General features: G+C 39.4%; 1 protein-coding gene across 1 annotated transcript; it reads right to left on the bottom strand.

Moving 5' to 3' along the window:
* Nucleotides 1–74: 74 nt before the first annotated feature.
* On the bottom strand, nt 75–9,663 carry LOC121734937 (probable methylmalonate-semialdehyde dehydrogenase [acylating], mitochondrial). The gene is made up of 10 exons (XM_042125582.1): nt 9,473–9,663; nt 7,743–7,879; nt 6,680–6,790; nt 5,979–6,085; nt 5,343–5,456; nt 4,472–4,638; nt 3,956–4,076; nt 1,764–1,913; nt 1,029–1,169; nt 75–749 (listed from the first exon to the last, which is right to left on the bottom strand). Exons 1-10 carry the CDS (start codon nt 9,506–9,508, stop codon nt 265–267), a joined length of 1,569 nt encoding a protein of 522 aa, XP_041981516.1. The 5' UTR covers nt 9,509–9,663; the 3' UTR covers nt 75–264.
* Nucleotides 9,664–15,283: the final 5,620 nt, after the last annotated feature.

Genomic DNA, 15,283 nt, shown 5'->3' on the forward strand with positions numbered 1-15,283 from the left:
GTGAAAGGATTCTGAGCTTGCAAAAATAATAAATTCTTAGAATTATATTATAGGGGGTAAAATAAATAGCGACAAAATCGTAACAGTAAATATTATTCGATACATGATTAACAATGATTCGATGAACGTTTTACATAATAAAATAGTTTCTATATTTTAAATACATGGAAGACATGGAAGACGAATACATATTATTATAAAGAAAATCAAAAAATATAAATGCTATTACACTTAAAGCTAGGCGGCGGTGGCAAGATTCCTAAATTATTGTTGAGTCGGCATCGAGACGGCTGCCTTTGCGTGTGACACGTCGCTCTGTCTCCAGAATGAAACGATTGTCTTGAGTTCCGTGTAAAAATCGATGCCCTGTTTTCCGCAGAAGTGGTTTGTACCCAGGAAACTGCCACGCGAACCCGTGAAAGAGAACATGGATAGTGGCACTGGAATCGGCACGTTAACTCCCACTTGTCCAACGTCTATTTCATTGGCAAACTTCCTCGCTGTGGCTCCGTTTGTTGTGAAGATGGCTGTACCGTTTCCGTAGGGGTTGGCGTTTATCATTTGAATGGCTTCTTCTAGAGTATCAACGAAGAGACAGACTAGGACTGGGCCGAATATTTCCTCCTTATAACACTCCATGTTAGGTTTGACATCCGTGAGAATGGTCGGTCCAACGAAGTTGCCCTTTTCGAATCCAGACACTTTGACGCCACGGCCGTCTAGAACCAGTTTGGCGCCCTGCTTCACACCTGAAACAAAATAACAAAATATTAAAATAAGGTTAAGACACTAATGTCTTTTGCCTAAGCAAATGCAAGCGGTATACTTTTTTGCCACCTTTACACAACTTATTTCACTAAAATAATAATAATGACCAAAAGTTTATTTTGACATAATATAATATGTACTTAGTTGTAATAATTCTCTTTCAAAATATAGTAACAAATAACAATATTAAATTTTTCTCAAAATGGCGATCTGATTATAGTATTGCATAACATCATCCACAGTGAACGGACGGTACATACCAGACTCCACAAGCTTTTCAATCCTCTCCTTGGCCTTAACAGAGATGACGGGGCCCACGTCGGTGCCGGGCACATGGCCAGCGTTCACCTTGAGCGATTGCGCACGCGCCACCAGCTCCGGAATCCAATCCTTGGCTGAGCCTGGTTATTAAAAAAACAGTTTTTAGAGTGTGTTCTTTTATTATACTTGTACGGTGACAAGATTTTATCGGCTTCTGCGTAAGTAAATGTATCCATTTGTTATTGAAACTCAAATCTTACAAAAGGGACATCATCTTGCGTTGCCAACTACTTGTTACTTAGAAGAGTTTAATCAGTAATCATATCGAAGTTCAATTCTTACACAAGTGAGTGCTATAGCAATCCAACATCAGCAAATGAGTCATAGTCATGTACTATCGAAGAATTTGATTCCTAGGCAGTTGACATCATCGTCATTTGGTCAGCATATGTCAATTCAATGTTAGCTGTAATCTGCCGGCTGGGTTTGACGTAACGCGACCAAACTAAAATACATATACTGTGTTAGTAATAAAAGCAATGTAAAATATACTGCGTAGTGCTTTCTTTATGTTATAAGCAATTTCTGTCCACGTGCAACAACTTTTTCAGCGTGATCTAAACCACAGATTACAACTGTCAACGTGACTTAAAACCAAAAAGTTGCCATACACAACACAAACTACGTAGGTCCTCCATCTGCCTAGGAATCAACTTCCTGATAGTACAACTCACCAACAAAGACAGCGGTGCTGAGCGCCATGCACCTCTGTCCCGCGGCCCCGAACGCAGCTCCAGCCAGCTGGTTGAGTGTATGTTCCTTGTTCGCGTCTGGCATTATCACACCGTGGTTCTTCGCGCCCATGTTGGATTGCACGCGTTTACCTGAAAGGATTAGGATTAAGGGAGAATTATTTAATAGTACATGTAGCAATAGTTGAAACAAGCTTCCAATTTAAGCCTGATGAAGAGCGATGGCAAGCTCACGTCAATGAAGCGATTCTATTGGTTCTCAAAAGCACATTCCTCGCAACACATCTCTGGTGGAAACGCAGCCTAGAAACTTGGGTTACTCAGAATAATAAGAACCGCTGAAAAAAATATCTCAGTTGTACTATCGAAATTGATTTAATTATAAATATAATGTAAAACGTACAATTCAATGTAAGTCGTGAATCGTGATCTGTCGGCTGGGTATGACTATGAATCAACTTCTTTGATAGTACAAACCGTCAAAAATCATCAAAGATCCAGCTAGAAGCTAGTAAGTGTTATGACTATGACTTATGATATTATAAAACATGTTACCTAAACCGCTGAGTTCGGTGCGAGTGCGAGTGAGATGGCAATATGTGTTAGTGTGCGTGCGACAGAGGAGTGTACCTGCGGCGGCGGCGCGGCTGTTGATGTATTTGCCGGCAGCGTCGCCGCCGACGAACGATACGGCTTTGATGTCGGGCTCACCACTGTGCGAGTGAGAGGGCAATATGTGTTAGTGTGCGTGCGACAGAGAGGGTGTACCTGCGGCGGAGGCGCGGCTGTAGATGTGTTTGCCGGCAGCGTCGCCGCCGACGAACGACACGGCTTTGATGTCGGGCTCGTCACTGTGCGAGTGAGACAACAGTATGTGAGAGCGCGCGTGCGACAGAGAGGGTGTATCTGCGGCGGAGGCGCGGCTGTAGATGTGTTTGCCGGCAGCGTCGCCGCCGACGAACGACACGGCTTTGATGTCGAGCTCACCACTGTGCGAGTGAGACAACAGTATGTGTCAGCGCGCGTGCGACAGAGAGAGAGGGTGTACCTGCGGCGGAGGCGCGGCTGTAGATGTGTTTGCCGGCAGCGTCGCCGCCGACGAACGACACGGCTTTGATGTCGGGCTCGTCACTGTGCGAGTGAGAGGGCAATATGTGTTAGTGTGCGTGCGACAGAGAGGGTGTACCTGCGGCGGAGGCGCGGCTGTAGATGTGTTTGCCGGCAGCGTCGCCGCCGACGAACGACACGGCTTTGATGTCGAGCTCACCACTGTGCGAGTGAGACAACAGTATGTGTCAGCGCGCGTGCGACAGAGAGAGAGGGTGTACCTGCGGCGGAGGCGCGGCTGTAGATGTGTTTGCCGGCAGCGTCGCCGCCGACGAACGACACGGCTTTGATGTCGGGCTCGTCACTGTGCGAGTGAGAGGGCAATATGTGTTAGTGTGCGTGCGACAGAGAGGGTGTACCTGCGGCGGAGGCGCGGCTGTAGATGTGTTTGCCGGCAGCGTCGCCGCCGACGAACGACACGGCTTTGATGTCGGGCTCGTCACTGTGCGAGTGAGACAACAGTATGTGTCAGCGCGCGTGCGACAGAGAGAGAGAGGGTGTACCTGCGGCGGCGGCGCGGCTGTAGATGTGTTTGCCGGCAGCGTCGCCGCCGACGAACTACACGACTTTGATGTCGGGCTCACCACTGTGCGAGTGAGACAACAGTATGTGTCAATGTGTCAGCGCGCGTGCGACAGAGAGGGTGTACCTGCGGCGGAGGCGCGGCTGTAGATGTGTTTGCGGGCAGCGTCGCCGCCGACGAACGACACGAATTTTATGTCGGGCTCACCACTGTGCGAGTGAGACAACAGTATGTGTCAGCGCGCGTGCGACAGAGAGGGTGTACCTGCGGCGGCGGCGCGGCTGTAGATGTGTTTGCCGGCAGCGTCGCCGCCGACGAACGACACGGCTTTGATGTCGGGCTCGTCACTGTGCGAGTGAGAGGGCAATATGTGTTAGTGTGCGTGCGACAGAGAGGGTGTACCTGCGGCGGAGGCGCGGCTGTAGATGTGTTTGCCGGCAGCGTCGCCACCGACGAACGACACGGCTTTGATGTCGGGCTCGTCACTGTGCGAGTGAGACAACAGTATGTGTCAGCGCGCGTGCGACAGAGAGAGATCGTGTACCTGCGGCGGAGGCGCGGCTGTAGATGTGTTTGCCGGCAGCGTCGCCGCCGACGAACGACACGGCTTTGATGTCGGGCTCGTCGCACAAGAAGTTGACGGTGTCGTGGGTGCCGTGGACCACCTGAAAAATAATTATACATTAATATTAAAATTCAAGCTGGTTTTATTATGTTCCTAATACAGGGTTATCTTTTGTTCCTTTAAATAAAAACAATGCTCGTACCATTGCATGCATGTTAGTGACATAGTTTTTTATATTTCATAAAATGTTACAGTTTATATTGTGATATAAAACCAATTTTTTATTTGCGCCCATCTAGACACATACCCCCTTGTTGTTTCTGTCACACAAGTGACATTTTTAATTGGATTGAAGAAGACAAAACACTGTATAACTATTCAAAGCTTATACAACGTTTATTAGTAAGGGGGACAGAGTGTAAGTTCGAGCTCATCTGTACATCGGTTCCACATCTACAGAGTGGTAGCCTGTCTCCCAGGAGGCGGGGTACTCACGTTGACGAGGCCGGGGGGAGCACCGGCCTCCTGCAGCAGCTCCATCATCATGAGCGTGGCGCCGGGGTCCTGCTCCGAGGGCTTGATGATGCACGCGTTGCCCGTCACCACCGCCGGCGGGAACATCCACAGGGGGATCATCACGGGGAAGTTGAAGGCCGCTACACCTGCGGGGGAGGACATGGGGGTAAATTTAAATATTGCTACACCATAAATGGGGAAAACTTGAATGCTGCTACATCTGGAGGGCTAAGACATGGGGTAAATTTGAAGACGGCTCGATCTAGGTATAAAAATGGGATAAAATTAAAAGTCACTACAATTGAAATGGGATAAACTTGAATGCACTAAACTTCAGGGTAAGAAATGTGGTAAATTTAAAGACTGATAGATCCTGGATTAAATAGTGGGTAAAATTAAAAGTTCCTAAATCCCCTACCCTATTCCCTTCCCTACCCTTCCCTATTCTCTTCCCTTCCCATCCCTACCCTCCGCTATTACCCTATTCCCTCTTAAAAGGCCGGCAACGCTCTTCTGATGCTGATCCATCAAGTGACCCGTTTGCTTGTTTGCCTCCTTATTTCATTTAAAAAAAAAATCCTAAATGTGGAGGCAAGAAATGAGATAAACTAGAAAATATTAAAAATTACATTAAAAATATTCTTGCTCATGTTGAAATAATTGAATGATAAGACCACTATGTCATACATCACATGTCTCGACTCTTGTTGTACTGAAGCAGCACTGTTTCAGCCCTATAGTCTGTTACAACATACAATTGAGAATAAAATAATATTTGCCTTAATTTTTTTTCGGGTTTCAAGTACTTAACAATTCTTGTACGAGTATCTTTTTTGAAAGTAGTACTTACCTCCCACAACACCTAACGGCACTTTATAGCTGTGTGTGTCCATGTCTTTAGCAATGTTCTGTATACAGTCACCCAGCTGCAGAGAGGTAATGCTGCAACAGTGCTCCACCGATTCTGAAATGTAACAAACATATTTATCAACAATATTGAAATACAAACTCGTTTACTTACATGTAAATTTTTCTTAAACTTTTTAAGAACACTATAAAGTTCCATAAAAAGTTTAAGAAAAATTTACTTGTACACTGCCTTAAGTATCATAGATTAGCGCGAGCGTGAGCACAGCTAATAGTCAATATTGACATTTTTATAAGAAAGCATAGAGAAAAATAAACATCAAGAAATTCCGTAACGTAAAAATCTAACACATCCCCACTCCGACCGGCACAGCGGTGCCAGACCTTGGCTCACTGTTTTTTTTAGTGTTAGACGTATGCGAATAATAATTGTATAAATTGATAAACAATGTTATGCAATAGCTTTATCATAGCAGTCCGCGAGTGCCACACGTATTTTTTTTATCTAAATTCCCATAAAAAATGTCGTAGTTGCTGTTATGCGACAATTCATCATCAAAATCAACTCACTGCCTGATAATTTGGGGGTTGTCATAATTTTATTTTAGTTTTGACTTACGGATTCCTCTGAGGACGTCCCCTTCGGCGTCGGCGATGGTCTTGCCCTGCTCCTCCGTGATCTTGGCCGCCAACTTGCTCTGGTTCTCGCGTAGCAAACGTGCGAACCTGGAAATTTTAATTACAAGTTATTAAAGAATAAAATCGAAAAACCAAAACAATTCAGACAAAATTAATAAAATACAAAATGTTAGACATTCTATGAAGCTTGAAATCTTTATTATATACTAAAGGCCTGTTTCACCACTTCCTGATAAGTGCCAGATAGGCTATCCAGAACTTATCTGACAGACAGAATATAGCTGATTATCTGTCAGATATGTCGTGGATCCTATCCAGCACTTATCAGGAAGTCGTGAAACAGGCCCTTAATATTATAAATGTGTAACATGTATTTGTAATGCTGAATCAGTTTTAATTAAATATAGAAAAAGTCTGTGTCCCAAAGAAAGACCTAGGATAGTTTTTACCCCAGAAAAATTTACTGTTTTCGTACACTAAATTAATTTAATTTTAGTCAATAATCTACACATATGCATACTTATCTATTTTTTTATTCATTATTTCCAAACACATTTCAAAGGATTAACAGATAGGATGGCAGGCAAATAAATTGTGATAAACTCATGTAATCAGTAAAAACTATGGAATTATGGATCTCTAAAAATTATTCAGTTGACCAACATTAAAAAAATATATTACTTGAACATCAGTTGCTGACGAGTCATGATAGTGCTTTGGCTCCATGACTTGTAAGCCTTCTTGGCTGCCTCCAAAGCGGAATTCAGTTCGGCCGGCGTCGCTTCAGGCACTCTGTAATACATTAACATGGTTTTATGTTAATCCTAACCTTTAGGTACTTATTCGACATTGTATCATTACCATTTCATTTACAATACAAATTTATGGCTGCAAGTGCCACTAAATTATGAGACATTAGAGTACAGACATTTTGTGACATTGTACATATATTATACAAAAAGAAATTAAAAATAAAAATAATCTTAAGATCCTTTTATTTCTTTGAAAAAATTGTCATGTCACATGTATTTAAAGAACTTAAATTTAAATATTTTGTTTATTCATAGCAACTTTATATTTTATAGTTTAAGGAAAAAGATTATTTGGCATAGTAACATACCAAACACCAGTTTGTCTAGACTATAAATATATTTTTTCTGATATGTAAATCATTCTGATAAGCAAATATGGGTAATGCCTATGTAACTCTTTATTATCTTACGTAATTCATTTATCTCAATGTAAACAAATGTTTTGAAATGATAAGATTGACACTTCATAGGATAAATCTACAAAATCTTATATAATTTTATTTAAAGATGACATGATTTTTTTTATTTTTATTTTAAAACTATTTTATTTAATATTCTAATTCAATTAATATAGTATTTTCATTGATTTTAAATTTTAATGTCAAATTTAAAAAAAAATAGACTGGAAATAATGAGAAAGGAAAATTAAAATTAAATATTTTACATTTATGTTACTTTTTATGCATTGTTACATTAAATCTACAAAACAGACTGACAGAATTATAATTTTGAGATTAAACCCCAATTTCACCAACGACTGTTAAAGTTAACGCTTGAATTAGTACCACATTCCCTCTTTCGTTTTTATTATGAATGAAAGAGAAGACATGACATTTTAACAAGCTGTTAACACTAACAGACATTGGTGAAATTGAGGCTAAATAAAATAAATTGTACAATTATTTAGATAATTGTGACAAGTAAAACAATACCTTCCAATAACTTCATTTGTGGCGGGGTTTGTTAAGTCAATCCACTTATTTGTCTTAGATTCAACAAACTGTCCATCAATGTACAGTTTGGTTGTGGGGGCTGCGTTGCTGTAAGATCGGTTGAACAGCAGTGGAGTCTAGAATGTAAAAATTTTTCTTGTTAGTTAAACTTGATAAAGCAAAGGTGGCTTGAACCTATATTTTACATATTGTTTTGGGGAAAGTTGGTAACTATGTATATGTCGCAGCCGACTGGTTTAAATAGCCTTTGACTGAACAACGCCATTCAATCACACGTCTAGCTTTTATATTGAATATTTTAGTCGCTCAAAACGTTCAACACTACAGCTGATTCAAAAGCCGCCGTCTAATTGAAGTAGTTTAGCGCGCACCGCTGCGGCGCTAGGTGCATTTTATTTACAATATGGCGCCACCTAGCAGGTGTTTCTTGGTGTTTGTAGTTGTTTTTCGGAAAGAAAGTAGTTAATAAAAGTTACAAGTGTTATTAAAGAGACAAAAATTGTGGAGGCACATACGAGTGAATCAAAATTTTAACAAATATTCGAGGAGAAATTACGGGATTATGAAATGAATGGACGCAGCCCCCCCGAAAGGGGGGTTCGGGGGCACAACCCCCCGTGAAAACAAAAACAAACACAATCCAGAAAGTCCAAAAGTTGGTTAGGTTAGGTTAGAACTTAGAACACAATACAGAGGGAGCCAAGCGAGCGCAGCGAGCGTGCTGCGGCAGCAGCCGGCGACCGTCGGCAAACAAAAAGGGGGCTCGGGGGGCGCAGCCCCCCGCCAAAACAAAAACAAACACAATCCAGAAAGTCCAAAAGTAGGTTAAGTTAGAACTGTGACTGTGCCGTGGCAGCAGCCGGCGACCGTCACAAAACACACCTCAGAATTTTTTATTTTTACTTATTGCATTAAACTTTTGGTCACCGATTAAACTTAATCCGAGAATAATCGTTCCTATTCTCCCAAATTACATATTAAGCTAATGGTCGCCCTAGTTAATTTGTCATTAAACCAGTTGGCTAAGCGTCGTCTAGCTGTAGTATTGAATGTTGTAGTCAACAAGTCGGCTAAACGACGTATAGCCGTGTGATTGAATGGCATTATTCAGTCAAAGGGCTAGCTGTTTGATTGAACGGCTATTTAAACCAGTCGGCTGCGACATATACATATTTTACCTTAATATTATGTATAGATTATTATAAAGGAAAGTAAGAAAAATTGCAATTACTGGATACAGACAGTGGTTATTTATTACCATAAAGTGCTCCGACCACACAATTATAATTTATAAGTATAAAGAAAAAACAATAAAAATATTATATTATGTACTTAAAGTCAAACTGAGATGGACTTTAGACTAACTTTAAAACTTGTGCTGTTTGTGTTATTTTGAATAATTGAAAAAACATTTTTTTGAATTATTGAGCAGATGATGAAACTGCAAATAAAAAATATTCAACTGCGCAGCAAAAGTGGGATAGGTATGAATAATGTAGCCAGTTTAAATACCAAATCGCCTGGCGGTGTATGTGTTTGCCTTATATTCCCAAGAGACTAGAAAAACAAGTGTTATTTATTCAGAATATTATAGAAATCATCTGCAAAAGAATCGTTTTTTAAATCCTAGGAAACCGAGTGAATATATAATCAAAATTAAGGTATCAGTGAGAATGTACAGTAATTATAAAATTAAATCAAAAACTTACTTCGGATTTTAAAAGTTTTAACATTGTGGAAGCCATTATGTGAGCGTGACGCGTTCGGTGCCGACTGAGAGTTCAGATATCACCATTTAGATTGGGGGTCTTACTGATTAAAATACAAATGTTGTTTTCTGACCTTGAATGATAAAATTAAATTATTCAAATCCGGCGAGCGCCGAGCGGCGACATTTTTTCGTAAATTCGTAAACAATATAACGTCAATGTCAGGCGTCAGCTGACAAATGACATCTGCCATTTGACAATGACAGAACGATTGCGTAGATAGAAACGTAATTTTGAAAAACTTTTCTGTTTAAAAATTTAATCGTTACCGTTTTTTTATTACTCAGCTGAATTTGTAAATAGTAATATGTTTTTGGTTTGTTATATTGATATTTAATTTTAGTTAAATTATTTTAATTGATTTAACATTCAAAGTTATTCCGTAAAATGGGATGTATTAATTTTTTTTTTCATCTACCTAGTTACAGCAAAGATATTCATTATCAAAAAGTTTTAATTTTTATTAATATATAATTATTTTAACACCTGCATAAAATATGAGACTTCAGATCATGTTTAAATTATTAGTTTAGTTTTAAAAATATTACTTATTTGAATACCTATCGTACAACAGCAATTTAAGAGTTTTTACGATTATATACCTACTAACATTAGGGTCGGCGCACAACGTGACTTGCTTTTTTTATGAAAGAATCAACAAGAATCAACACCTTATAATAATAATTAATAATAATATTATGTTCCATTACCAAAGTTTAATTCGCTACCATAAACATAATACCTATTCAGTTAGAGTTCAATCTCTGACCTTAGGGTTGCCATCCGTCCGGGTTTCCCCGGATTTGTCCTAGTTTGAAGGGCGTCCGGGGTGCGTCCGGCCGGTTTTTTAAAAAGTGTCCGAGTGAAATCCAAACACTTTTGATGAGAGAAATTTAACTTTTTAGTCATGCAGCAACAAACGAAAGATAAAAACTCGCCAAGCATACACACGGTTTCTTGCACGGACTTGAGTTAGATTTTTACAAATTCTTGTTGGAAAAGCAAAAATTACAAAGACGTTATCGTAAATACTGTTTAAGAGGTGTCCGGGGAAATAACCACATTTCGGCCAAATGTCCGGGAATCTTGTCGTGCCTGACCGGCGAAGGGAATTTGGGTGATGGCAACCCTATCTGAGCTGGACTCTTCTTCATACGCTTATCAACCCAGAGAAGGGGCTTCAGACTATTGTCGCGTAAAGTCTAAGTCACTAGCGAGTAGCGACAGTTGTAACTTGCAAGTAATAAGAAGTACATAAGTACAAAAAAAATATTATACTTTCACCGTTTTCTTAGATCAAGGGTGGCCAACCTTTTCGACACTTGGGCCGAAATTTGATAGTATAATTTTACCCCGGGCCGCACTACCAAATTGTATGTATACTCGTAGTGGAATAAAAGTCAAAATCGGATACTTACTAATTTTTCCTATTAGAACTTAGTTACAGCTTTTATTTTAAAAGAAAAGAAGAGTTTGTTTGCTTTTTATAGTAGGTATGATAAGGTAATTTTAGTATTAACTTTTTTTACTTTAAAGAAATGTGCTCGGCTCTGCGGGCCACAGCTCACAAGGTAACAGACGGCGCGGCCGGCGCGGCGCGCGGCGGGCCGCATGTGACCCGCGGGCCGCGTGTTGGCCACCTTGTCTTAGATACTTAGATACTGGAGCCATCGAAGAAATTATTGATTTATAGGCAGTTGATGAACGGTGGACCGGTCGGATCATAGTAATATAAATTATATTATTATCATTGGGTTTGAGTTTTGACTTTTAACACAACGCTACTAACTACTTGTATTTTATTATTTATTCTGTGACAACGCGACTAATTTACGTATAGGCCTGGAGATGGTGACACAAAATTCTTGGTCATTTGTACCAGGCTGGCGGTTCTACAGACCCCTGTAGAACCGCCCGCACCAGCCTGGTACAAATGACCAAGAATTTTGTGTCACCATCTCCAGGCCTAGTAGGTCCGCCATCTGCCTATGAAATATGAATCAACTTCTCTGAAAGTACCTAGAAGAGGGGAAGGGAGGGTCTTGATAATAGATATTATTATTTATTATTACCATAGATTACCTACTGCTTATTAGTTATCTACAACTGACAATATTACTACGGATATAATATAGGTAGGTTATTCTATAATCGGCTCTGAATACGGTGTTATGCGCTTTAAATATCCGGTAGGGTTGCTGTAGCGACAAAGACGCCTTTCAGGGCTCGAACAGCGAGCACTGTTGATAAGACAGCACTTGAACAAATATTTAAGTTGTATTGGGTACTAAATGATACATTTATGCTAAGGTAAGAAAGTATACACGTGTAAACTCAGCTTTTGAAGATTTTATAATAGTCGACGCTGTTATAAAGAATCTGTAAGTACCTACTAATGTAAAAAAATACCAAAGGATGTCTGATGTATTTCCTTTTTTACAATTCAGCTGCTAAACTAAACCTATTTTGATAAAATTTTATAGGAGATACTTTGAGTCACGGCAAGTCACTGAGTCACATATTTTGTCGGAAGGAGATACTTTGAGTCACGCCATATTTTGTCCCGGTAAAAATATATACCTAATATGGTTTAGCTGAGCAGTGAGCGATAACCGAGCGAAGTGGCGGGCAACATCTAGCAATCAAGATAATAATAATTATGTACGTCATGATTGTTTATTAGAAATTATCTAGTATCTTAAAGTATATAGATTAATAAAATAAACACTAAATAGTTAATTTATGTTATAAACATTATCTTATCAGGGATGAGGTCTGTCTTTATCATTACTTTCCAATTAAGTGCTCCATTTTCACTCTTAAACATTAGATTAATTTATTTAATTAAACACACTTGTAAAAAATTATAATACATTTGTCTAATGCAGTTCTGAATTTATATATTTTACTAGATGACGCCCGCAACTCCGTTGCGCCAAAATTATTTTATCGCGTGGCAACCGTAGATTTTTCCGGGATATTAAGCATCCTACGTCCTTTCCCGGGACTCAAAAGTACATCGATACCAAATTTCAGCAAAATCGGTTCGGTCGGACAGATAGACAGACACACTTTCACGTTTATAATATTAATATGGATGGATGAGTGTAGGCGGTAGGTACGAGTAGGCCACTTTGTTTCCGCCGCCCGTCCCCGTAGAACGCTGCCGCCCCTAGCCGCCCCTAGGCCGCGGCCTATGCGGCCCAATTATAAATCCAAGGCTGGTCTACTGTAGCTGCGAGTTACATACACAGTTTGGAACTTTATAAATAGGATATTCAACTTTACTAAACAAATCCTTATATCCTTACAAATTACAATTAAACTCATAATATGTTATCTACTTATATAATATACAGGATGTAACAAAAATAAGTGATAATACTTTAGGGTGTGTACGTGTTCCTTGTAGAGAGTTCACTGTGAAAGTAGCAGCGCTGCAAGACGAATTTTTTTTTCACTTTTGTATGGGCAGGGGTCCGAGCTAGGGATTGCAATCCGGATACTTCGAAATCCGAAAAATCCGGATTATCCGGATTTTTTGGGCCTACGAAAAATCCGGATTTTTAGTTTTGGAAATCAGGATTTTCGGTTTTTTCGAATAGTTGGTAAAATTATGAAAAATAAGCTTTTACGTAGTATAAAATTAATTTAGATGTATTGTGTAGCATCTGATATACAAATTCACATTTGTTTAAAGGCGCTATCACAAATTTGCGCGCTCAAAAGGTACCTATCTCAGTACTTCGTATGTCCAACACTGCATTGTTTAGTTATTTGGCGGTTGTAAATTGTGTATTAACATTTTTAAATCTTATTTTAAAAAAGAACGTCATTTTTTTATATCTTATGATCTACCGTTTATTTTATTATTATTTTTTAATCAATTTATTTAAGGGGTTTCGTCGGTGACCGCCAATGCAAATTGGCGGTCACCTACCCATAAAGCTCATAAACAAATCAACCACAATACCGTTAATAATATGACTGCAATCATGAGAAATATACAACAAATATTCTTTTAAGATATTGTCAGTATTGGATAAAATGGTTTTCTATAAAATCTTCTGATTTGTAAGTTTGTCTAATAAAATAAAGGAAAAGGGTTTATAAAATATTAAAATGTTGATTTAAAGTTTAAAGAATTATTTTAAGTTTTTTTATTCTGTTCAAAAAGCCTATTGGGGCAAATTGAAATACACATGTCGACGAATCTGCGGTTCCCTGAGAGGGGTATGTCTTCCTTCATCAGCTTCTTCATGTGCTAGTTTCTCTGTATTTCCTTGTCTGTTATCAATAGAAACTAACTGGCCCAAGTACGTCCACCTCGACCTTACATCTCGTGCTGTTGGTCATTGATTGTGCCTAAGGTAATTTTTATTATCTGTATTCGTAGGAGCAAAAAGGGCTTAGTCATCCATAAAGCGGAATTTGTTTAGGATTTTATTGTTTAAACTTAAATTCCACTTATTTAAATATCTTTATCAAGTCAAATCAAGATATTTTTAAGTTGTTAATAATGTCTTAATTATAGGATACTGTTATTTTAATTTCTTACTTCATCACGCCCATGTGAAAATCACTAACTTAAGAAAAATGTTAATTGTTTTACGTCTGATATTGCGCTTTTAAAATGAATATTTAATAAAGAGATAACAAGAAAATAACTCGCATTTTAAGCTATTAATCAAAAATATTAGAAAAAATTCGTAATATCCGGATTATCCGTATAATCCGGATTTGAGCATGTCAAAATCCGAAAATCCGGATTTTTTTAAAAATCCGTTTTTTGCAATCCCTAGTCCGAGCGTCACGAGTTTCCCTACGATCACGAAATAGGTGAAACTTTAAGGGACGGGAACGGGCACAGAATATGTGTGGAACGGGGAAATGGTATAGATTTTCGGAAAAATTTACGGTTTCTGCGCCATATACTAATTTCGTCGTAACTCGTAACAAGTAACGAGCTTTATCTAGTGTTTTAAATAAACAAACATAGCAATAGATGCAAAACTCCGCGTGACTGAAACTCACTTCGAATACACCGCGTGAGTTCTAATTGCAGGAGCGTAGCTATCGTCGTATCTGCCAATTATACGGGGCCCCTGGACCACAGGGCCTGACTGGGCTGACCGGTCGGTGTAGTGTCGAGAGAGCCCGATGATGCCGATGCAGAGTCGCCCAGGCCGCGGTACATTGCTGCTAGTGGACGTGGATGAGGTACCGATTTTAATTTTGACTTAAAAATCGGGCCGTCCCGCCAAATTCGGGACGTCTGACAACACTGCGTACTAAAGGTGGGTTGCACCAGAGGCGTGGCTAAAGTTAAAGTTATGGTCAAAGTTATGGTTATAGTTAAGGCTAAATGTAACCTTAACTTTGACCACAGAATTTGACAGATGACAGCTGGTCCGACAAGGCTTTAAATGAACGTGGGCGGGGGCGCTGCTGGTAAAGGAGAACTGTCAAAAATGGCGTTTTTGTATGTTGACAGCGTTAGTTCCTTTCTTCGCACGTGCATCTAAAGCCTTCTCGAGCTCTATGGTTATGGTTAAATATGGCGTCTTGATTGTGTCCATTTTTAACTTTAACCACAGAGTACTATAATAATACCTGCGCTTTAATTAAAGATTTGACATTTTGCATTGTAGTTAAAGTTATAGTTAAAGTTACAGTTATAGTTAAAGTAAGTTGGTGCAACCCACCCTTAGAAAACTTCGATAGCGCGATGCAGAAATGTGGCGCTAATTG

Source organism: Aricia agestis, chromosome 16 (genome assembly GCF_905147365.1).
Source record: "Aricia agestis chromosome 16, ilAriAges1.1, whole genome shotgun sequence".
Taxonomy (NCBI): Eukaryota; Metazoa; Arthropoda; class Insecta; order Lepidoptera; family Lycaenidae; genus Aricia; species Aricia agestis.

Excerpts from the sequence above, each read along its gene's own strand:
- LOC121734937 (XM_042125582.1), bottom strand. The coding sequence starts at position 9,508 with ATGGCTTCCACAATGTTAAAACTTTTAAAATCCGAA. Across the intron at positions 6,086-6,679 it reads CGTCAGCAACTGATGTTCAA|GTTCGCACGTTTGCTACGCG; the intron begins GTAATATATTTT and ends TAAAATTTCCAG. Across the intron at positions 4,639-5,342 it reads GCCGTTAGGTGTTGTGGGAG|GTGTAGCGGCCTTCAACTTC; the intron begins GTAAGTACTACT and ends CCTCCCCCGCAG.